At 36.1% G+C, this 24867-nt stretch overlaps 1 protein-coding gene across 1 annotated transcript; it reads right to left on the reverse strand.

Annotated features, from left to right (window-relative positions):
- Positions 1-21549: 21549 nt before the first annotated feature.
- Positions 21550-24665, reverse strand: LOC129144369 (protein eyes shut homolog). The gene is made up of 2 exons (XM_054686566.2): positions 24478-24665; positions 21550-23351 (listed from the first exon to the last, which is right to left on the reverse strand). The coding sequence occupies exons 1-2, from the start codon at positions 24500-24502 to the stop codon at positions 21550-21552; spliced, it is 1827 nt and encodes a 608-aa protein (XP_054542541.1). The 5' UTR covers positions 24503-24665.
- Positions 24666-24867: the final 202 nt, after the last annotated feature.

Consider the following 24867-nt stretch of genomic DNA (forward strand, 5'->3'; position numbering starts at 1 on the left):
TTGAGCTCTGCTAAGGGTCAGACTGCCTCCTCAAGTGGGTCCCTGACCCCAGTGACTCCTGACTGGGAGACACCTCCCAGCAGGGGTCGACAGACACCTCATACAAGAGAGCTCCAGCAGGCATCTGACGGGTGCCCCTTTGTACGAAGCTTCCAGAGGAAGGAACAGGCAGCAATTTTCGTTGTTCTGCAGCCTCCGCTGGTGATACCTAGGCAAAGAGGGTCTGGAGTGGACCTCCAGCAAACTCCAGCAGACATGCAGCAGAGGAGACTGAATGTGAGAAGGAAAACTAACAAACAGAAAGGAATAGCATCAACATCAACAAAAAGGACGTCCACACGGAAACCCCATCCAAAGGTCACCAGCATCAAAGACTAAGGGTAGACAAATCCACAACGATGGAAAAGAAAGAAAAAAAAAAACAGCAAAAAAAAAGGCTGAAAATCCAAAAACCAGAACTCCTGTTCTCCAAAGGATCACAACTCCTTGCCAGGAAGGGCACAAAACTGACGGAGAATGACTTAGATGAACTGACAGAAGTAGCCTTCGGAAGGTGGGTAATAACAAATTCTTCAGAGCTAAAGGAGCATATTCTAACCCAATGAAAGGAAGCTAAGAACCTTGAAAAAAGATTAGCGGGATTGCTAATTAGAATAACCAGTTTAGAGAAGAACATAAATGACCTAATGGAGCTGAAAAACACAGCACAAGAACTTCATGAAGCATACACAAGTACCAATAGCCGAATCATTCAAGCGGAAGAAAGGATATCACAGACTGAAGAACAACTTAATGAAATAAAGCATGAAGACAAGATTAGAGAAAAAAGAATGAAAAGGAGCCGGGCGCAGTGGCTCACGCCTGTAATCCCAGCACTTTGGGAGGCGGAGGTGGGGGGGTCACGAGGTCAGGAGATCGAGACCATCCTGGCTAACACGGTGAAACCCCATCTCCACTAAAAATACAAGAAATTAGCCAGGCGTGGTGGTGGGAACCTGTGGTCCCAGCTACTCTGGAGGCTGAGGCAGGAGAATGGCGTGAACCCGGGAGGCGGAGCTTGCAGTGAGCCGAGATCGTGCCACTGCACTCCAGCCTGGGCGACAGAGTGAGACTCCATTTCAAAAAAAAAAGAATGAAAAGGAACAGACAAAGCCTCCAAGAAATATGGAACTATGTGGAAAGACCAAAACTTCGTTTAACTGGTGTACCTGAAAGCGAGGGGGAGAATGGAACCAAGAGAATGGAAAACACTCTTCGGGATATTATCCAGGAGAACTTCCCCTGGCAAGACAGTCCAACATTCAAATTCAGGAAATACGGAGAACAGCACAAAGATACTCCTTGAGAAGAGTAACCCCAAGTAGAATAATCCTCAAATTTCCCAAGGACGAAATGAAGGAAAAAAATGTTAAGATCAGCCAGAGAGAAAGGTTGGGTTACCCCATAAGGGAAGCCCATCAGACTAACAGTGGATGTCTCTGACGAAACCCTACAAGCCAGAAGAGAGTGGGGGCCAATATTCAACATTCTTAAAGAAAAGAATTTCAACCCAGAATTTCATATCCAGCCAAACTAAGCTTCACAAGTGAAGGAGAAATAAAATCCTTTACAGACAAGCAAATGCTGAGAGATTTTGTCACCCCCAGGCCTCCCTTACCAGAGCTCCTGAAGGAAGCACTAAATATAGAAAGGAACAACCGTTACCAGCCACTGCAAAAACATACCAAATTGTAAAAACCATTGACACTATGAAGAAACTGCATCAACTAACAGGCAAAATAACCAGCTAGCATCATAATGACAGAATCAAATTCACACATAACAATATTAACCTTAAATGTAAATGGGCTAAATGCCTCAATTAAAAGATACAGACTGGAAAATTAGATAAAGAGTGAAGACCCATGGGTGTGCGGTATTCAGGAGACCTGTCTCACGTGTATAGGCTCAAAATAAAGAGATGGAGAAATATTTACCAAGCAAATGAAAAGCAAAAAAAAGCAGGGATTACAATCCTAATCTCTGATAAAATAGACTTTAAACCAACAAAGATCAAAAAAGACAAATAAGGGCATTATGCCATGCTAAAGGGATCAACGCAACTAGAAGAGCTAACTATGCTAAATATATGTATACACCCAATACAGGAGCACCAGATCCATAAAGCAAGTTCTTAGAGACCTACAAAGAGACTTAGACTCCCATACAATAATGGTGGGAGATTTTAACACCCCAATGGCAATATTAGATCAACAAAGCAGAAAATTAACAAGGATATTCATGACTTGAACTCAGCTCTGGACCAGGCAGACCTAATAGACATCTACAGAACTCTCCACCCCAGATCAACAGAATATACATTCTTCTCACTCCCACATCACACTTATTCTAAAATTGACCACACAATTGGAAGTGAAACACTCCTCAGCAAATGGAAAACAACGGATATCACAACAAACAGTATCTCAGACCACAGTGCAATCAAATTAGAACTCAGGATTAAGAAACTCACTCAAAACCACACAACTACATGGAAACTGAACAAATTGCTCCTGAATGACACACTGGTTAAATAACAAAATTAAGGCAGAAATAAAGAAGTTATTTGAAACCAATGAGAACAAAGACACAATGTACCAGCATCTCTGGGACACTCCTTAGTGTTTAGAGGGAAATTTATAGCACTAAATGGCCATAGGAGGAAGCAGAAAAGATCTAAAATCAATACCCTAACATCACAATTAAAAGAACTAGAAAGTAAGAGCAAACAAATTCAAAAACCAGCAGAAGACAAGAAATAACTAAGATCAGAGCAGAACTGAAGGAATTTGAGACACGAAAAACCTTTCAAAAAATCAATGAATCCAGGAGCTGTTTTTTTTTCTAAATATTAACAAAATAGATAGATCACTAGCCAGACTAATAAAGAAGAAAAGAGAAAATAATCAAATAGACACAATAAAAAATAGTAAAGGGGATATCACCACTGATCCCACAGAAATACAAACTACCATCAGAGAATGCTATAAACGTCTCTATGCAAATAAACTATAAAATCTAGAAGAAAGGGATAAATTCCAGGACATATACACCCTCCCAAGACTAAATCAGGAAGAAGTCAAATCCCTGAATAGACCAATAACAAGTTCTGAAATGGAGGCAGTAATTAATAGCCTACCAACCAAAAAATGCCCAGGATCAGATCAATTCAGAGCTAAATTCTACCAGAGGTTCAAAGAGGAGTTGGTGCCATTCTTTCTGAAACCATTGCAAACAATAGAAAAAGAGGGACTCCTCCCTAACTCATATTACGAGGCCAGCATCATCCTGATACCAAAATCTAGCAGAGACACAACAACAACAACATTTCAGGCCAATATCCCTGATGAACATCAATGCAAAAATCCTCAAGAAAATACTGGCAAACTGAATCCAGCAGCATATCAAAAAGCTTATCCACCAAGTCGGCTTCATCCCTGGGATGCAAGGCTGGTTCAACATATGCAAATCAAAAAACATAATCCATCACATAAACAGAACCAATGACAAAAACCACATGATTATTTAAATAGATGAAGAAAAGACCTACAATAAAATTCAACACCACTTCATAGTAAAAACTCTCAATAAACTAGGTATTGATGGAACGTATCTCAAAATAATAAGAGCTATTTATGACAAACCCACAGCCAATATCATAGTGAATGGGCAAAAGCTGGATGCATTCCCTTTGAAAACCAGTAAAAGACAAAGATGGTCTCTCTCACCAAGTTCCGGCCAGGGCAATCAGGCAAGAGAAAGAAATAAAGGGCATTCAAATAGGAAGAGAGAAAGTCAAATTCTCTGTTTGCAGATGACATGATTGTATATTTAGAAAAAACCATCGTCTCAGCCCAAAATCTCCTTAAGCTGATAAGCAACTTTGGCAAATACTCAGGATACAAAATCAATGTGCAAAAATCACAAGCCTTCCTATACCCCAATAACACACAAACAGAGAGCCAAATCATGAGTGAACTCCCATTCATAATTGCTACAAAGATAATAAAATACCTAGGAATCCAACTTACAAGGGATGTGAAGGACCTCTTCAAGGAGAAGTACAAACCATTGCTCAAGGAAATAAGAGAGGATGTAAACAAACGGAAAAACATTCCATGCTCATAGATAGGAAGAATAAATATTGTGAAAATGGCCATACTGCCCAAAGTAATTTATAGATTCAATGCTGTCCCCGTAAAGCTACTGTTGACTTTCTTTACAAAATTAGAAACAAAACTACTTTAAATTTCATATGGAACCAAAATAGAGCCTGTATAGCCAAGACAATCCTAAGAAAAATGAACAAAGCTGGAGGCATCACGCTACCTGACTTCAAACTATGCTACAAGGTTACCGTTACCAAAACAGCATGGGACTGGCACCAAAACAGACATACAGACCAATGGAACAGAATAGAGGCCTCAGCAATAACACCACACATCTACAACCATCTGATCTTCCACAAACCTGACAAAAACAAGCAATGGGGAAAGGATTCCCTATTTAATAAATGGTATTGGGAAAACTGGCTAGCCATATGCAGAAAGCTGAAACTGGATCCTTTCCTTACACCTTATACAAAAATTTACTCCAAATGGATTAAAGACTTAAATGTAAGCCCTAAAGCCATAAAAACCCTAGAAGAAAACCTAGGCAATCAATACCATTCAGCACATAGGTATGGGCAAAGACTTCATGACTAAAACACCAAAAACAATGACAACAAAAGCCAAAATTTGCAAATGGGATCTAATTAAACTAAAGAGCTTTGGCACAGCAAAAGAAACTATCATCAGAGTGAACAGGCAACCTACGGAATGGGAGAAAAGTTTTGCCTTCAATCCATCTGACAAAAGGCTAAAATTCAGAGTCTACAAGAAACTTAAACAAATTTACAAGAAAAAAACAACCCCGTCAAAAGTGGGCAAAGGATATGAGCAGACACTTCTCAAAAGAAGACATTTATGCAGGCAACAAACAAATGAAAAAAAAAGCTCATCATCAGTGGTCATTAGAGGAATGCAAATCAAAACCACAATGAGATACCATCTCACGCCAGTTAGAATGGCGATCATTAAAAAGTCAGGAAACAACAGATGCTGGCGAAGTTGTTGAGAAACAGGAATGCTTTTACACTGCTGGTGGGAGTGTGAATTAGTTCAATCATTGTGGAAGACAGTGTGGCAATTCCGCAAGGATCTAGAACCAGAAATACCATTTGACCCAGCAATCCCATTACTGGTTATATACTCAAAGGATTATAAATAATTCTACTATGAAGACACATACACATGTATGTTTATTGCAGGACTATTCACAATAGCAAAGACTTGAAACCAACCCAAATGCCCATCAGTGATAGACTGGACAAAGAAAATGTGGCACATATATACCGCGGAATACTATGTAGCCATAAAAAGGATGAGTTCATGTCCTTTGCAGGGGCATGGATGAAGCTGGAAACCATCATTCTCAGCAAACTAACACAGGAACGGAAAATCAAACACCACATGTTCTCACTCATAAGTGGGAGTTGAACAATGGGAACACAGGGACACAGGGAGAGGAACATCACACACCAGGGCCTGTTGGTGGGTGGGGGCAAGGGGAGAGATAGCATTAGGAGAAATACCTAATGTAGATGACAGGTTGATGGTTGTAGTGAACCACCATGGCGCGTGTATACCTATGTAATAAAACTGTACGTTCTGCACCTGTAACCTAGAACTTAAAATATTAAAAAAAATCAATTAGTTAAAAAAAAAGATTTTCAGTTAAGCTGTGGTTGAATAAAAGAACCAACCACTTCCCCATGTAATATTGATAAGCATGGAATGCATGAATCATAGAGTCTCAGGGTAAGAAGATTTGCTCCAAAGCTACCTTGACTAAATTAATGGGATTCAGCTGGAAACAAAGATAAACCTTGAGGGAGAAGTACCAGTTCTAATAAAATGCTCACAGTTAAAACAAAAATAAACAAAAACTGATATATTCATGTCTTATGTTTTTAAAGTTCAACCAAACATAAAATTGGGGGCATAATTCCTGTGGGGTTAATAAAATAAGTACATTTCTTCAGCCAGTTGATGAAAAATATGTAATTTCATTTACAGCCCCTGTTGGTTTTAAAAACAAAGTGTTTTTCAAGTATACACAATGATACTTATATGCCTTCAGGTATAAATATTAAATGATGTAAAAGAACACAATTTTGCTTTATTGATTTCAGCTGTCAAAATGATAAAATACAACTTTATTTCCTTCTATTACAGAAAGCTGGTCAGGCTGTTTAGAGAGTGATAGAGGCACTAGTATCAAAAGAAGAGAGAAAGCACATAGAGAAGATAAAAATGCATCCAATGTCCAACCAAAATGGTAAACTACTTAGGGAAACTTCACCCAGAATAAGAGTGTGATTGAAAATCAAACAGAAAAGTATAGCACCTAGTCATAATCTTAAATCAAAAGAGTTATTCTTATCATCTGATGTTTCCAAGTTATATACAGAATTTTATCCACATGAAAATATGGATTGAAATTTCATGTCTTGTTTCTTCGGGATTAAAATCCTTTTTAGAAAGTAAAACATGAAATTTTCAAAGAAAAGGGAAAATAAAGAGCATGTTATTAAAAAAAGAAGACATTATTGGAATACAAAAGTTAATGTGGTTTCCACACTTGAAGTTTCTTAGAATAGAAAACATAGAAAGGAGGGGTTAGATACTGCATAACCTCAAGTTGTTAAAGCAGGATGAGGAGTAAGGCTCTTAGGAAGGAAGAGACAGCTTCATGGCAGAAGCAAGGAGTCCAGGGAAGGTGGTAAGAGCTGCCTCGGAGCATCAGCGAGCTAGTGAAACATTAAAACGTATAAATAGCAATTAATAAGATCTAGAGAAGCATTGGAAGCCCCTGGCTAAAGTATGGTCAGGTACACAGAACTACAACAGAGGCAAGAATGTGACAATGTTTAGAAATCAAATGTCAGAATATGGTAAATTAGTCAGCAGTAAGTGAAGAAGTCAAAGGTATGGTACATAGTAATAAAATTCAGGACAAGCACCAAGTTTAGGTTTCAAGTACTCTAAGCTTAAGGAACTAGACAGGTAGTAAATGAGTTGTGACAGTAGTTTATAAACTAAAGAGAGTATATGGAATTAAATTTAAAAACTGAAAATTTGGGGACAGGCTAACATTTAGGTGGCACTGTGACAGCAATTTATATAGATAAATTCATATAATCCTCAAAATGACTGCACAAAATTAGTGGTAGCCCTATATTATAGATGAGCAAACTGAGGCTATGTCATAGAACTTTTCTAAAGACAAAGAGCTAGTAAGTTATAGAATGGAAATTCTGGGATTTATTCACCTTCCAAGCTTCTGTCATATTACCAGGCACTGAAATTGAACAACTGAAGGCCTTTAAAAATTTTGGAAAATGCATAAGGACTTTGAGCTAACATTTGCTTTAGTGTGGTAGCATTTACATCATCCTTGACTAGCCAGTGAAAAACCTGTAAGAAGTGATCTGAGAACAGTGAGAGTTCGCCAAAATCATGTAAGCAACATTGTGACTTGGCGATCAGTGCGTTTCCTACTTGTTCTTTGGAAGTAACTTCCACAATCCATCTTTTTGGAGAATGAGACTCATTTGTAATGAATATATGCCCAACCCCAGGTTTTTAGAACATTAAAGAGGTGAAGTGACTTTAAAAGTCCTAAGTATTCTTCAGATGAGAAAATTGAGATTAAGACAGGTTAATATACTTAAAATTTTAAAAATAACATCTGTCCAGGGCCAGAGGGGGAAAAATACCAAACGAACATGTTGAGAGTGTCTTTGTTCACTTGTTCCCACTTAGATATTTATGGGGAAAGGTCTTTAGAAGACTGAAGAATATCAACACATCTATGGTGCTATGTATATTTATTCGTTAAATTTTTGTCTGAATCACAAAAATCTTGTATTTCTTTTAAGCTTTCAAACAAAATAATTTTATTTAAAAATAGTTTCTTATTTAAGAAAATTACTAAATTATGAAGAATATAAGCAATTGTTTTTCATGATGTATCAGCCTTGTGCTTAATTTGCCATTAGGAGGAAACAATAATCTCTAAGAAAGCTAATTTAGTATTGTAGCTTTTTAAAATGGATTGGATTATATTCCCCCAGTGACATGTTAAAGTCTCAACCTCCAATAACTCAGAATGTGATGTTATTTATAAATAGAGTTATTAGAGATGTAATTAGTTAAGGTGAGATTGAGACTGAATCCATTATGACTGGTGTTCTTCTAAAAAGATGATGTGAAGACACACGGGGAGAATACATGTGACGGGAGGCAGACATTGGAGTGATGCAGCTACAAGTCAAGAAACATCAAAGCTTGACCACCACCAAGGAAGCTAGGAGGGGGCATGGAGGGATTCTCCCCTGCAGGTTTCTGAGGAAGCATGACCCTGCTGATACTTTGCTTTAGTACAGCTAGACTCCAGAATTGTGAGACAATAAATCTCTGCTGTTTTGAGACAATCAGTTTCTGGTATTTTATTATGGCAGACCTAGAAGACAAATATGTTACATTGTTCATCAAAATATATTCACTATTCCAGCATTGGTGTCACAATTAAAAGACTTAGAGTAAATATAATCAAATGTCATGTCTTCAACATCCACCAACCTCTTTAAATATTTTATTTTATAGTTCTGTATTTTCTAATCATTACCTCTGCTCTCTCTCTCAATCGTTCAAATTATATTTGTCTTTCCACTCCATTTTGACTTTGTTACATAAAAATGCACCCTACACACACACACTCACACACACACACACACACACAGACATATGCATAGAGTATTTCAGTTAAAAATCACTATGATCAGGGCATTCATAGCTTATGTTATTAAATATTATAGTTAAGTAGAGTTCCTCAATTCAACGTGAAGATACAAATCAATTTCCAAGAATGAGTATAGATGCACAACACTAAACATATATTTTAGAATCAACATGACTTATCAACTCTTGGCAGATGCAGAAATCAGAGGTTCTTTCTGTGCCTCAGGGTTGTAATAAGGAATGTCATTATAAACTTATCAGAGTTTCGCATTATAATAGAGCTGTTGTTAGAGACAGTTTTATAGCTGGTAAAAATTTCTGATAAGCCTACTTGTAGCGTGTCTAAAAATTGGTTTGCATTATTTTCCTTTATTTGTCCTTAGAGGGTGGCTTAAGATGCTTCTCTCTGCTTCACAAAATTGATTATCAAAATAAAAATAATCCAATGTATCAGAAAATTACATTGACTCAACCTTCAAAACATAGCCAGAATCTGACCATTTCTCAAGCTTTCATGCTGACAGACTAGACTGAGCCACGGCCATTTCTAGCCTGGATTAGGGCATTAGCCTCTTACCTATTCTCCCTTCGTGTATTCCTGCCCAAACCTCACACACTGATCTGTTCTCCATAGTATAGCCAGAGTGGTCACTCACATAATTTCACTTTTCTGCTTAAACCCCTGGAATAAGTCTTTATTTCCACTCAGAATACAAAACAAGGTCTTAAAATTGCCTGAAATTATCAGAATCTCCTCTCCCCCATTATATATGTGACTTCATCCTCCACAAGTCTCTACCTTGCTTGCCTGCTCATCCACACTGTCGCCCCTGATGATCCCAGAAAATGTCAATACATGCCTACATTAACACAGTACTGGCTTTTTGCTCTGTGGGCTTTTCTTCTCCCCTATAGCTACACAGCTAGCTCTCATCCTCTTCAAGTTGTCTTCGTCAAAGAGATCAATCCTGATGGTAGAATGTAACAGTGTTGTCACTCACTCTTCAACCCAGAACTTGTGACACCCCACACTTGTTCTACTTCTACTTTTTCTTTTATCACATTCTCTTTCTCTCTCTCTTTGTGTGTGTGTGTGTGTGTGGTGTGTGTGTGTGTGTGTTTTATGCTTAGTGTTTATTATCTGTCTCTCTCCACTAGAAGTTAAGTTCCAGAGGGCATAAAATTTCTGTCTTGTTTTCTTGTTTAGCAATGTATCACTAACTATGGAGTCCAGGACTTGGCGTATTCACAATAAAATATGCTGCTAGTGAAACATGGTTATTATGGAAGAACACATTTTATGATAATCACTATTACACTTAGGCGATAACACTATTGAGGGGTTTAAGTAATATCTTAATTACTGACATTAAATACCATTTCAAAATATTGCTGATTGATGCCTATTAAAGTGACAACTTGTCGTACTGCACCACATGCTTCAAGTATAAATAGATTTGGGAGGCAACAGAAATATCTTTTCATTAATTTTCTATGTACAAGTGACTGACATTAGTAAACAGAATTTAAAAAGTCTGTGGAGAAGCAAGTTCTTCTCCTCATTAGCAGAATTTAGTATGTTGGTCCTACCCATGGGCGAAAGAATGTGTCTCAGGTCTTTATTCCTGTTTTGATCCCTGCTCCCTTGCTTTAATCAATTCTGCCCTGGCCTTTCTCAATACCTGGAGTGAGAGATGCTCTTCACTAGAAGACCCAGCTAAGATCTGCCCTAGCAGGAAAGCCACTGAAGGCCTGAAGGACAAAAATGATAAGCAGAACTTCACTTCCTTCCTCGAACAGTATATTGGAAGGAAAAATCCATGATATCTGGATTTCACACACTCAAATTCCAACGCCAACTCACTGGAACCTGAGCCAAGATAGTCTTTGCCTTTATATCATCTGGAAAGTTGTATAGAGACCAAATCTTCAACCCCAGATCATTCTCATGTATGAAGCAGGTATTAAATAAATGCCAGTTACCATTATAATTATCCTTGAAACCAGGAATTTTTGTCCTCATTTCAATGATTTCTAAAGATGCCCACTGAGTATCTGTGTTGTTTCTTGGTCCAACCATTTCCTCCTTATAAATGTCCTCCACAAGCCTTATTATCACTGGACCAGGTCACAGACAGGGTTATTGGCTTAGGTCCTCTGCTTAGAACATGAAAATGCCCATTCTCATTCATATTCTCAGTGTAGAACTGATAGTAAGTCCTGAAATTCTGCTGTACTGAATCTTTGCTCAAGAACAGACAGCTCTTTCCTACATGAATCCTGCTTTCTGGACATCTGGAATCAAGCACTATACTGGCTGGTTACTTTGAAATAAGCCATGATCTCTTACCTTTACATCTCTCACTAGCTGCCTGGAGTCTTGTGGTATCAAATCATTGACCTGTTCAAAGTCACTCTTAGCCATCATTAAGTTGATAATTTATTGGGATTACTGTATATTGAGCCACCCAACTTCTTCCTTAGGAACCAGTCACATTATATTTATTTATTTTTTTAAGTCCCAGGGTGTTTTCCATTCCTAGACTTCGACATTTTTATAGCTTATGTTGCTCTGTTCATAGAAGCTTTCATAGCTAAGCCTTCTTAACCAATATTAACTTGATAAATCTTTGTGACAATTTTTAAGATAGATGACATACAGCCTTTCTGGGATCGCCATTCTTACAGCAAAGCTTTGGATAAAGTATTATGTCTATTAACATATAACTCCTCCTGAAAAAGCCCAAATACTGCTGAGGGAAGCTAACAGAAACAACAAATGACCGAAGTCAAGGTGACATTGAGTTATGCACAATATTCTATAGGAGCAAGGATAAAGGGAAAAATTAAATCTTCAAGGTTTTTTTCACAGAAGTCTTCCAATAGGCAGTGGCATTTGAATTGGGCCTTAGGACAGGAATTCTGATAGACTGGGCAATAAAGGGCATTCATGAGAAGGGACTATGAGCACTAAAGTGCAGAGTTGTGCAACTGTATGACAGGACTGAGGAATGGTGAATCATAAAACAGGTTAGAAATGAGTGGTAGAGAATGACTTTAGATGATGCAATCAGGGTTGAATATACTAGTTGGAATGCTTAGGATTTTAAACCTTTTCTCATAAAAAAGAATAACTCTTGTAACTTTTAAAATAGAGGAAAGAAAATAATATGTTCATGTGTATATTATTTTTTAAACCTCTGAAAATAATGTGGAAGGCGGAATAGAAAGACTAGAGACTAGAAATTGTCCATTTAGAGAGAACTGCATTAGTTCAAGAGAGATCATACAAGCCAAAACTGGAGTTGTAATAAACAGACATAAAAAGCTGAATGAGAGAATTCCTAAATATAATTCATAGTATTTTTGATAAAGTTTACCCTGAAGTTTAGAAATCCAGATGGATGTAAATTTCATATGAGAGATGAATCAGGGAAAAGGAAATATGGGTAGGGAGAGAGATGAAGATTTTTGGTATTGGGAAGATTACAATTTTATCTCAAGTTTAAAGTATTGAGAGACTTACAGGTGAAACACAATAAATAGTACAAAATAAGAAAGTATATATCTCTGCAGATATTTGAAGCTATGAGTGAAAGTGCAAAGACAAATTGCGGAATAAAGGAATAAGAATTGACTAAAGAATTAAAGATGAGTGGAAAGAGAGGAGGAAGAGAGAAAGAGAGTGATGGGAAACATCTAAGAGCAAATGTTGGAGGATTCTAACATTTAAGTGGTCAGCATGTGAAGAGGAGTCTGTGCATAAAACTGGGGTGGTAGAGTAGGGAAGGAAATTACAAAATAGTGGCACCATGGACCGAGCTACATACAAAATGTTCTGGGCTGAGTTGAAAATGGAAATCAGAACCATTTGTTCAAAAAAGTAGAGAAAATGTACCATTACAGGTAATTAGATATAAAGTTTTTCCTTTGTTTTATGGTCTTCATCTAATCATTTTATGGTATTTTATTTGCTGTTTAATGTCATTCTATGTAAGAACAATTTTCAAATATTGGCATAAATACTACCATTTATCTTTATGTTGCATAATGCCAGCTTTAATGACAAATATAATTTAACAATTAAACATCAAAATTACATAATTCATATTTCATGGTTCATACGTGCATGTTATTCTTATCACAACAGTGGAAACACTGAAGCCAGTGGCTTGTATAATGCCTTTACGTTGTACTCGAGTCTCACTGAGCTATTACATACTGTGGCTCCACCAAGAGTGAAGTCCTTCTGAGGTCACACACCCCTGAAGCCCACACTGGATAGATCTAAGGGCTTCACGAAGGGCAGATAATGGGTGTCTACCACTGTCTATGTCTTTATCTTAGGGCGCCATCAGAGTGGTAGAGCAGACAGGGACATTGTGACTTGAGATAGAACAATAGGATTAAGTAGGTCTGAAATCTGAACCTTTCTGAGTCCATTTATGGCTGATACTAAAAACTTGGCCAGAAAAGTAAAATAAACCAAACTGAGAATTGTCAAAATTTACCCATATCGTTATATCAGATGCTGGCAAGTTTTCCTGTAAAGAAGAACATAGTAAGTATTCTGGGCTTGCTATGTGTGACACAACCTCTGTCACAACTATTCAACTTTGTTGTCATTGTACGAAATTAGTCATAGATAATATGTAAACCAGTGGTCTCCAACCCCTGGGCCATGGATTGGTACCTGTCTGTGGCCTGTTAGGAACTGGGCCGCATAGCAGGAGGTGAGCCTCCTATCAGATCAACAGCCACATTAGATTCTCATTGGAGGTGAACCCCGTTGTGAACTGCACATGTGAGGGATCTAGGTTGCATGCTTCTGATGAGAATCTAACTAATGCCTGGTGATCCGAAGTAGAGCAGTTTCATCCCAAAACCATCCCCTAGCCCCCCGTGGAAAAACTGTCTTCCACGAAACTGGTCCCTGGTGCTAGAAATTTTGGGGACTGCTGATGTACATGAATTGGTATAGTTATAGCTGTGTTCCAGTAAAATTGTCTTTCCAAAAACAAGGAATGGGTCAGATTTGGCCTGCAGGCTATAGTTTGCCAATCCTTGGTCTTTTTTTTTTTGCTTGCTACTTTTTCCAAGGTCATGTACCACTGAGATGGGTATTCAGCAATGAAAATGAAAGTATTTCAAAACCAAAGAACTGTAGAATGCACAAAAAAGTTTGTATTATTAAACTATCACAATCACTCTACTGTATTCTCTATAGAATGTCAATAACACTATTCCATGCAGTGACTAGTGGGAATGAAATGCAAATAATGAATGATCTGGAATACTACAAACTAGCACAACACAAAAGCACGGGGCTTTCATTTGTTAGGAAGGTGCTAGCAGATGTACAGGAAAGAAAATGCCAGGATTTTACTTCTGATCTTATTGCTCCTCTGTGTTGGGTTTCAGCAGATACAGTTGGCCTTGTAGGAACACCAGCAGCATTCATTGCTGGGTTAGTTCCAAATGAGGTTAATTGTATATATTTTAAGTAAGTTAGAACAAAAGTGACATTATATATTGTTACAAAAGATTCTGTCTTCCATGCAAATACTTCCTTGACCACAGGAAAAGGGTTCTGAGTGACTTTTAATGTAGTAAAGTAACTTGGAGAGGTATGGTTGGAAGTGTCTACATCTTACTTGTAGGTTGGACATCTTCTTTGGTGTTTAATAGTTTTAATCAGAAGGAAAACTTTTTCCTTATTTGTTGGTTTATAAAATGTAAATATAGGAATGAGGAGTTTGAAAACCCTGGGATATAAACATTATTCAAAAAAACCCTAGGATATAAACATATGATTCAAAATACGTAGAAAAGAAAAATGACGTTATTGTGTTAAAGAGTTAAAGCTCATATTTGAACACTTCAGGGCCCAAATAAGCAAGCAGGCAAACAAACAATCATAGTGGTGACTGGTGCCTGTCACAAAGTAGACCATCAATGAACACTTGAATATTGAATAAAATGATGTGATTAGGCCAGGCACAGTAGCTCACGCCTGTTATCCCAACACTTTGGGAGGCCAAGGTGGGCTTATCACCTGAGGTTAGGAGTTCAAGACCAGCTTGACCAACATGGAGAAACCCCATCTCTACTAAAAATACAAAATTAGCCAGGCGTGGTGACAGACGCCTGTTATCCCAGCTACTCAGGAGGCTGAGGCAGGAGAATCGCTTGAACCTGGGAGGCAGAGGTTGCAGTGAGTCGAGATTGCACCATCGCACTCCAGCCTGGGCAACAAGAATGAGATTCTGCCTCAAAAAAAAAACTGTGATTAATTCCACTCAATTTTTCTTCTAATTTCACTAAAACGTAAAGAATACTGTAGAAATGTGATTAATGATTTTAACATAAACATAATAATTTCATTAAAAATATGTAGATGGCATGTTTGGACATAAAATATATCTCTGTGTTCCATGCAAGATATATATTATACTTTTTTCAATCGATTTCCTGTCAACTATTATAATGCTATGACTTACAATAATTTTCTATATGAATATATTTCTCAAAATTCTTGTAGTTTATTTTAATCTAACATGAATAAAATGATCAAATATGCTTTTTGAAATATTCTTAATATCTCAATAAAACACATATTTGCAAAAACATATTTTGTTCTGATAAAAAGTATATAGTAATATGTAAAGCATGTAGAAAATAAAAGTAAATATTAAAAACAATATTAAGGTTCTGGAAGAATTAGGTTGCATATGTGTGGTGTGCATGTATACATGTATTTAGAATAGGTTGTATACATGGTTTTACATTTTCTCCTACAGGAAGAGAGAAACAATTTTCCATGTCAGGATTTAATAAAGCCACCATATTATGATAATAGTTGTTTTCCAATTTTTAAAATTTTAATATAATATTTAATATATCAGTAATAATTTTCTAAAATTGAAATTATATTTTAATGCTTTTAAAATTTTTATTAACAAATAATCCTCCAGAAAGATGGTGCCAACTTACTCTCCCACCAATAGAGTGCCTCCACTGTGACTTTCCTAATTCAGACCACTACAATTGGAAAAAAAAAGACTAACAAATAGGTAGTTAAAATTTGTGTCACATTTTGAATTTGATACTCTGAGTTGCTCTTAATAGTTTTTGAATATATTTTACTGCATATAGTTTTTATTTGCAAATTGTTTTACTGTTCTCGTGGTCAGCATTTTGCCATCAATTTAAAAGAACACTTAATAATCATATGTCTGTCTTGTAAGGTAAAACATGGCTGCATATATTTTCTTTAACGATGCTTAAGATCATTTTTTGGCTTAGAAAGGTATTACTTTTAGTTAATGTACTATAAAATGTACTCACTATCAACATTTAATTTATAATTTTCTAATTTTGCTTTCACAGTTAAAAATTTTCAATTTTGAGATTAAATAAATACTATAATTTGACCCAGCAATATCGTTACTGGATATATACTCAAAATAAAATAGTTTTACTAAAAAGACACATACATTTGCATGTTCATTACTGCACTATTCATAACAGCAAAGACACGGAACCAACCCAGGTGCCAGTCAATGATGGACTGTATAAAAGGTGGTGAGTATACATCATTGAATACTACACAGCCATAAAAAGAACAAAATCATGTCCTTGGCAGCAATAGGGATACAGATTGAGGCCATTATCCTAAGTGAATTAACACAGGAATAGGAAACCAAATACTAGATGTTCTCATGTGTAAGTAGGAGCTAAACAGTGAGTACCTATGGACATAAACATAGGACCAGCAGACACTTTGGACTAGTAGAAGTTGGGGAGGGAGCAGGTAGGGGTTGAAATACCTACCTATTGGATACTATGCTCACTACTTGGATGATGGGATCTGTACCTTAAACCTCAGCATCACACAATACACCATGTAACGAACCTGCACACATACCCACTGTATCTAAAATAAATGTTGAAACTTTTATTCAGATCATTTAATGTTTCGTTTTGCAATTCTATGTGGTTATTCCTAACACAATTTATTTTGGCCTGAAACGTAGAGAACGAGTTTTCAAAATAAAACAATGCATCAACAGAATTCAGTAAATAATCTTTCTCTATGGACTCACAATCACCTCTTGGATGTAGTTTTATATATAGCATGTATATCTAGACTTTCTATTCTATTTCCTTTTATCAGCATTGTCTGGAGCAATATAACATTTTAACTACAGTTTTTATGTGTTACAAAAACATACACATTCTCTTATTGCCCTTTCTATTCAACACTTTCTTGGTTATACTTTTGCACTTTCAAATAATATAAGTTCTAAGTATTATCTTATTTGGCCTTGTTTGGAATTTCTTTATACTTTTCAAATATTGTACGTAACATTAACAGCCTACATTTCTGAGTGCTCAAATTAAGATATCACATGTCCATTTATATACTTTTATGGTTAGTAAATTTTACCTTTTAAATTGTTCTGTATGGTTTTAATAAGCAGTAGTTTGAATTTTTTGTTGCTTAATGCTATGATTTGGATATTTGTGTCTACTCTAAAATTCATGTTGAAGCTCAATCACCAGTGCTGCAGTATTAAAAAGTAGGGTCGTTAGGAGGTGTTTAGACCATGAAGTATTCTCTCTTCTGGATGTAATTAGTGTCTGATAACAGTGCTTGATGGGGTGAGTTCAGCCCTTTTGGCATTTCTTCCACATGAGGACACCTCATTCTGGTGAAGAATGAGGAAACAGACACTCATTGAACTTGCTGGCACCTTGATCTAGAACTTACCAGTCTCCAAAACTGAGAAATAAATACCCATTCTGTGGTATTTTGTAATAGCAGCACAAATAGACTAAGACACTTAATGCATTTTTTCCATATTTTCTAAATTATGTGTAAGAAATACGTGTACATGTATACATAAGGCATTTTGAACTGTTAATGAGTTTAATGAAACTATCTCTTCTGTTTCAGCATTAAGATACTGAATATTGTTGTGAGCTATTTCTATATTGGTATGATTAGGAAATATTAATAGATGCCAAAAAGATTTGAAGATGTAAATCTTTTCAGAAAGAAAAAACAAGAGATAAAATGAACACATTTAATAAACTATCAATTGAGTGTTAAAGTCTTTTTGTTTAATGATGCAGTAAATTACGTTACTAAATATCTTACCTTGACTTATCCTTTTTATTCTTGGAGGAAATGCCCCTTTGTCATTTACTAGAATTTTATCTGCAGTGTACATTTTTAAATTTAGAATTTTACAACTAAAAATGGAATAAACATAACTCAAACACTATTTTTCCTATCCATTGCTATTTGAGAATATTTGGTTCATGAAGCTCTGATTGCTCTTTCTTATATCCTTCCCAAATAACTAGTAGAAAAAATAGAGTTTTATTGCTGTAGGAAAAGAATGACAAATTGCTAGAATATGTTCCCTTTTTCTCTTACATTTTATTTCCTTTGTATGTTAAATTAAATCACACAAAGTCATCCAGTTTCAAAGACGTCAGAGAAAAGGACTTTGATTCAATTTAATAGAGCTGTCACCGTACTACAGGGCCAGCAATCACGCACTTCAAAAAGTACACAAAACTCAAAGAATCATGTTGATAGAGGTGGCTCCACGATGCCTCACTTTGTTAATCGCAAGAGGTTGCTCAGAGTGTCATTTTTTTTTCTAGTGGTCCAATACAAAGTGGGAAATTCACCAGCGGCAAGGGACTCTAAAATTATAGGCTTGCTACCTTAGCTACTTTTCTATTATGGAAATACCACATATGGTGGAAATGATAGCACTCAGTGGTCTACTTTGGAAGCAGACATCTCCCTTCATCAGTTACACATTTGTTCTATATTTTGGCAGTGTCACGGAAACCATTATGTGTAAGAAACAGGTATATATAATGGTTCAATCTTTCAAGATTTTTGCATTGTAGAACATTAGACTATGGCCTACTATATCATTTCTCTACATGAAGAGATTAGACCAGAGTTTTTATAAAGATTATTTCCAGTAATATGTTTTAGTGACTTTATACAACCACTATTAAGCAGCTATTTTAATGCCACTTAGTGTTAGATGTTAGGTGTACAAGAGTGAACAACACAGAAATCATATTTACGTAATGCTTAGTTGTTTAACCTGGTGCTGGCTATCATTTTAGGTATCTGCACGTTCCTGGAACCCAATCTTTCATGGATACCAAACAATGACTACTATGGCAACATCTGCATCTAAATTGTGTAAAACAATTTTAAAAGAAGAAAATACTATAGTAACCAAGACAGTTTGGAATTGGGTAAAAGAAAGACATATGGATTAATTGAAAAAACTAAGACTCCAGAAGTTGACCCGCATGTATACCATTGATTGATTTTTGACAAGGTGTAAAAGTAATTTCATGGATAAGGAATAAGCTTTTAAACACAAGGCTCTGGAACAATTGTATCACCAAGTTTTTCTATTTTCCTTTGCTTCATTGCCAGATAATTTTAAGATGGAGTCTGGAAAGAAGATTAATTAGACTAGATGGTATTTGTCAGTTGAGAAGTTAGAAATAAGTTAATTTGCTCAACAAATAAGATGGTTATCATATTCATGCTAAGAAAGATCAGAAAAAAATTCAAATAATCACTGTGATGAAAATTTTAGGAAGCCAATTCAAAATTAACTAGGATTGCCTAGAAGAATTAAGAGCCTAGGTGAGGAATTCCATAAGAATTTTAGTGGAACAAGCCATTATTATGAATTTTGACAAAATACAAGCTGCAAATTGACAAATGTAGGACTCTAATACATCAACATTTGCTCTTCCCGATCTTCTTTCCACCCTTGTTTATTCTACCCTCTAAACACTAGAGATCAATTCAAAGGACTGACTTTAGCCTCCAGCTACTGAACAGCTTTGGTTAATAAGAAGCACCTGCAGAAGACTAGAAGACAACAGGAAAGGGGTTGTCTAGTATTTTCTAGTCTCCTCCCTGTCTGTTCTTATTGGATTACCTGTGTCCTACTTCCAAAGGCCACACCTTCTGTAACCTAGAAGCTTTCCATTTTAGGTTCTGGTCCTTCTCTTACCTCTGTCTCTTCAGGCCCAATGCTGGTTTTGCTGTTATTGGTCTCTTGAGAACTGTAAGATCCTTAGTTTTCCTTAAACTCTACCCATATTTTAATAAGTAATTACCATATTAAACTCTCCCCAAATACCCAGTTAGACTGTTTATTCGCTGATGTGACTCTGATCAACACGGTGGATGAACATATTGGAAAATGTCAACAAATGCCTTGCAAATGATTTATTATAATGACTAAATGACTAGAAAGGCAAGAAAAACTGGAAGGAGATTAGGAGATGTAGGTGAGGTCAAAATAAAGAATAGTTGCAATGGGAATGAAGAATGGGAAAAGTGAAAAGCAGCAAGATTATGTTTAAAAAGACCAAATTTAATGTTTTATTTACTAATAATGAAGAATTTGTGCCCTGATTATTTCCAAGAGGTGGCTATGGGATGAATTGTTTGAGAGACGTTTTAACTCTGCTACATTTACCAAGAACCTTATATGTGAGAAATGATGTATTAGGCATTGTATGTGAGTTATAACAGATAAACCACAAGCTATCAGCCTGTAAAAGTACAAGGAGAATACCACATTTAAATTTGTAATTAATTTTATCATGGATTTAAGAAATTTTGTAGACAAAATTATATCATATTGAATATATGATATACCAAATAGAATGACCTGTTCTTTCATGTTACTGAATTTTCAGCCATAAATTACACACCTAAAACCTTTTAAATGTTGGGGTAATATATGAAGCAAAAACACACAACCATACATACACAGACACAAACAACTATAAGTTTATTGTCAAAGGAAAATTAATTTCACTGCCACGAAGTAACACCTGAAAATTCCACAAGATAGAACTTCTTAAAATAATGAAAAATCTTCTCTTTCTGGTAAACACAATTCTTTAACCTTTTTCCTTTTTTACATCCTTACCAATTTGATAGCAATTACAAGGGGAGATTAGTGATTTAAAATACGCTTTAAAGTAAGAACTGTTATATGAGAAAACTGGCTTGTCATTAATATATCAAGGCTCTGAATTCAAATTCACAGATATTACCTCCTTCAATTTTTGCATAGTGCTTTTGTTAAATAAAATACATGAAATTAACTTATATTCTGAATTATATAAAATGAAACAAAAAACTTTAAATTTAAAAATGATATACCATGCCATAGAGGATAGGAAATCTCAAGAAAGTTCCAGTGATTTCCTCTTTCCCATATTAAAAAAAATGCTACCACTGAAGATACCGTTAGAAAGAGTATGTTATATTGTGTTCAACCTGACAAAGAAGCTATTTCAAGAAATGAGAATAATAAAAGTTATTTCTAAACTTTGAGAGATCTGTCATAATGAATTGAACTAGTTCAGTTTCTGATTGCTTGCCAGCAGTATAGCTGTCTCCAACCTACTACTGTATTGATCTGGTAGCCTTTGTGGCAGTGCATAAAGAATAACCATCTGTGTCAGGTACAACAGCAGGTGCCTTCTCCATTGAACTGGCTGCTGCCCTGATTACAATGAGGCTGTTTAGAGCACCCGGTGACCATGACAGGCTCTTTCTTCTCCGTAGAAAAGAAACTCATTTCTAAAAGTTTACTGAACAGAAACTGAGAAACTCACCAGAAATCATCAGCCGTTGAGGTGCCAGAATGGATTCCAGTGAAGACAAAGTAAGAGATCTAGTGAAGGGGAGATGCCGGCTTGCAGTGGGAAATTCCTGATATTGCACACTAGGCTGAAGTTCCCATTTGAACCATTCTGAAGAAGTCTTGACCTCTTTTTTAAGAGAGGTCATATAATCTGTAAAATATGGCCAATCTGGCCTAATTACAGACATGGAGGAAGACGTCTGTATTGAAAGTGCTGGAGTTGCTGAAACTGTATAAAATGCAAGAGTGGTGGTGACTTCTGAAAAAACAGGCACTGAGCCTGTCAATGGTGGCAGATTATTTTTGAAGTCATTTGCATGTGTAATTTCTGAATATGTCTTTAAAGTAACATCCGGATAAATTTGTAAGTTTAACTCAAAGTCCAGAGAACTATCACTTGGGTGAAGTTTGAACAGTGTATGAGATCCTTTACTTTTTTCCATGTCCAATAAGCTCTCTTGATTTAGTACCTCAGTGGGTCCCATAGTTGTGCCATATTGTCTTATTTTCAATAGTTTTAAAATGTTTTCTGATACTGACAGTTCATCAGTAGTCATTTTTGAAGTCCAATCAGAATTCATCAAGTCTGAAGAGATAGTTTGTGAAGGGACAATGGATAAACAAGTCTTATCCAAACGTAAATTAACATCCAAATTACTTGATAGGGTAATGGATTCTTCCAAGGATGAGGATAAAATTGTTCTTTTTGCACTCTTTTTAGAAGGAAATAAAGATGGCACTTCTGTGAATGCCACTGATGGTGTTATTTCAGTAGCAGAAGAAAATGAATGCCCAGAAGTGATAGCTTGAGCTCCCATTAGTGCATACCAGCTGGCTAATATCGCTGAGTTCATCCAGAATGTCTCATAAAAGTGGGACTGTTTGCTATGCAAAACTTGATCTGAGAATTCACGAGAGGATTTTATTTCAGTCATAGAACATGTTGCACATGTTTGGCTTAATTCTCTTAAAGAATCAGCAGCCTGTGATTTGATGTTTGTGAGTCTCTGGTTGCTTGAAGCTTCAGTAATAGCCTGATATTCACTGGGATTGAAGGCTTTTGTACCGAACCGGTGCAGAGCTGATGAGTTTAAGATGGTTACCTGTTTAGATATAATTATCTTAGCAGGAAAAATGGGAGACATCGAGGGGCTGAGCAATCTCCAGTGCTCTCTTCTTGAAATTAAAGAATCAGCTGAATATTCTTCAATATCCTCTTGAGCCCCCCTAGAGACAACTGGAGTTGCACTTATGGAGGCAGCTGTAAGCAGGAATCCACGGGAGAGTAATGACTGCCTGTTTAGCTCAATATCAGCCCCTGGAATGCTTCTAATTACTGAAGTCGTTGGGGTAGCAGATGAAGCAACAGTCTGATAGTTCTCAAATAATAAAGATTGTGTAGGAAAAATAAAATCTGACATTAAGGAAGACATGATAAATGGGGTCCTTGCTCTCCTATCAGGAAAAAAGAAACCTAGTGTGGCTGCTGAAGTTCGAATAGGCATATGTGATACCGATGTTTTGTCCTGGACAATTTGTGCTGGGTCATGAATACCAAAATTCAGGAATTGAGAAGAGGAAACATCTGCGGAAGAAAGAAGACTGTGTTTTGCTGAAAGCTCTCTAGTGACAATCAGTTCTTCGAGTAAGTAGCTTTCCAAGGGTGTGCTAATTCTTAACGTTGCCAAACCAGTGGTTGGGAGAATGTCATGCTTGACAATGCCTGTCTGTTTTGGACCTACAAAAAGGAAAAAAGCCAAAAAGGTTAGAAAAATGAATCAGAAACGAACCACTTTGGCACTGGGATAAATCTCAGGCAAATTGCACTGCCACCTTACATCCATTATATGTAGACAAATATGGTTCTGTAAATCATATTTCTAATAAAAGTACATGAGGAGTTTAATGATTTCACAAACTGCATAAATGCAAAGATTCCTATTATTTACACTCCATGGGAGGGCTAAAGTTAGAACAAATGGCATTACATAGAATTGACATATTCCCAACTAAATGACTCCTTTGAATAAGAACACATGAAAAATTACAACTCTTTGTCATTGACACAACCAATGAATGTTTGACCCATCGGGTTAGAAATGTTAGAAATACTATTTTACTTCCTCAATAGGCAAAATGTTCTGTTTATATTAGATAACACTATATTTCAATTTAATTTTTTAAAAGAATAGAAATTACATAGATGAAAAATAGACAAGGTACATTTCTACTTAGAATACCCAATAGCCTTCAAAATTATTTTTTCTTCAAGAATTCCTTGCTAAGGGCTACAATTCTTACTCTGATTATCCGAAGTGGCATTGGCTACATGAAGAGTAAATTTGGAATTTAATATACAATGTACTGTTTATAATATGACATCACTTGATTTAGAAAGTTAAAGAATTGGACATGTAAAAAACAGCCTGAAGTTGTTAAAATAATTCACAATAGGAAAATAAGCACATATCTTTTATCTGAGGGTTAGTCAAATAATTTGATAGGAATATAAATTTACCTTAATGACTCAGAGAATATGAAGTAAAGACACATTGATGCAAGTAGCACAAGGCCCTTTTAAAACAAAATGTGCTGGGATTGAGGTCCAGTTGTCTATTCAAATTTACACAGTGGAATAAAAACTGTTAATTTACATTTTTTTACTGATCCAGAAATAGTATTAGCAAACAACATTGCTTAAAACAAAACTTAAAACAGGAGTCATAACCAATAATGCTTAATTTTACACCCCTAAAAATCATGTATCTCAGAAAAAAAAAGATTTTAATAATGCAGAAAATATGCTTTTACCACACAACTTTTTCAAACTCAAACTTCTTAATATCTTACCCACTTCTACTTACCTTGATCAACTGGGTAAGTGTCCATTATGGCTGGTATTCTAGTAGCCTTTATAGATGGAAAGCTGCTGACCAAAGTCTCAGAAGGGGGAACTGTATATGTCTGTGTGGAAATGGGATCTGTTCTTTGAAAGATGGGAGTTAAACAGGTAATTCTCCTTATTTCATCACCACAAAGAAGCCCAATGGAGCAGGTCTGCAAATGACAATTACAGTAATTAAATTAAGCTCAGTTTCTTTGTTCCTAAGAGAAATTGTAAAGTTTGTTTTGAGATCCATTTGCATTTCCATAGACATATTGGATAGCTCAAATAAAATATTTTACTTGAAAATTAAATCTCCATAGTAAATCTTACCCATATTTCAAAATGGACTCAATCCTTTCAATTTGAG

Source organism: Pan troglodytes, chromosome 5 (assembly GCF_028858775.2).
Source record: "Pan troglodytes isolate AG18354 chromosome 5, NHGRI_mPanTro3-v2.0_pri, whole genome shotgun sequence".
In the NCBI taxonomy this organism is placed as follows: Eukaryota; Metazoa; Chordata; class Mammalia; order Primates; family Hominidae; genus Pan; species Pan troglodytes.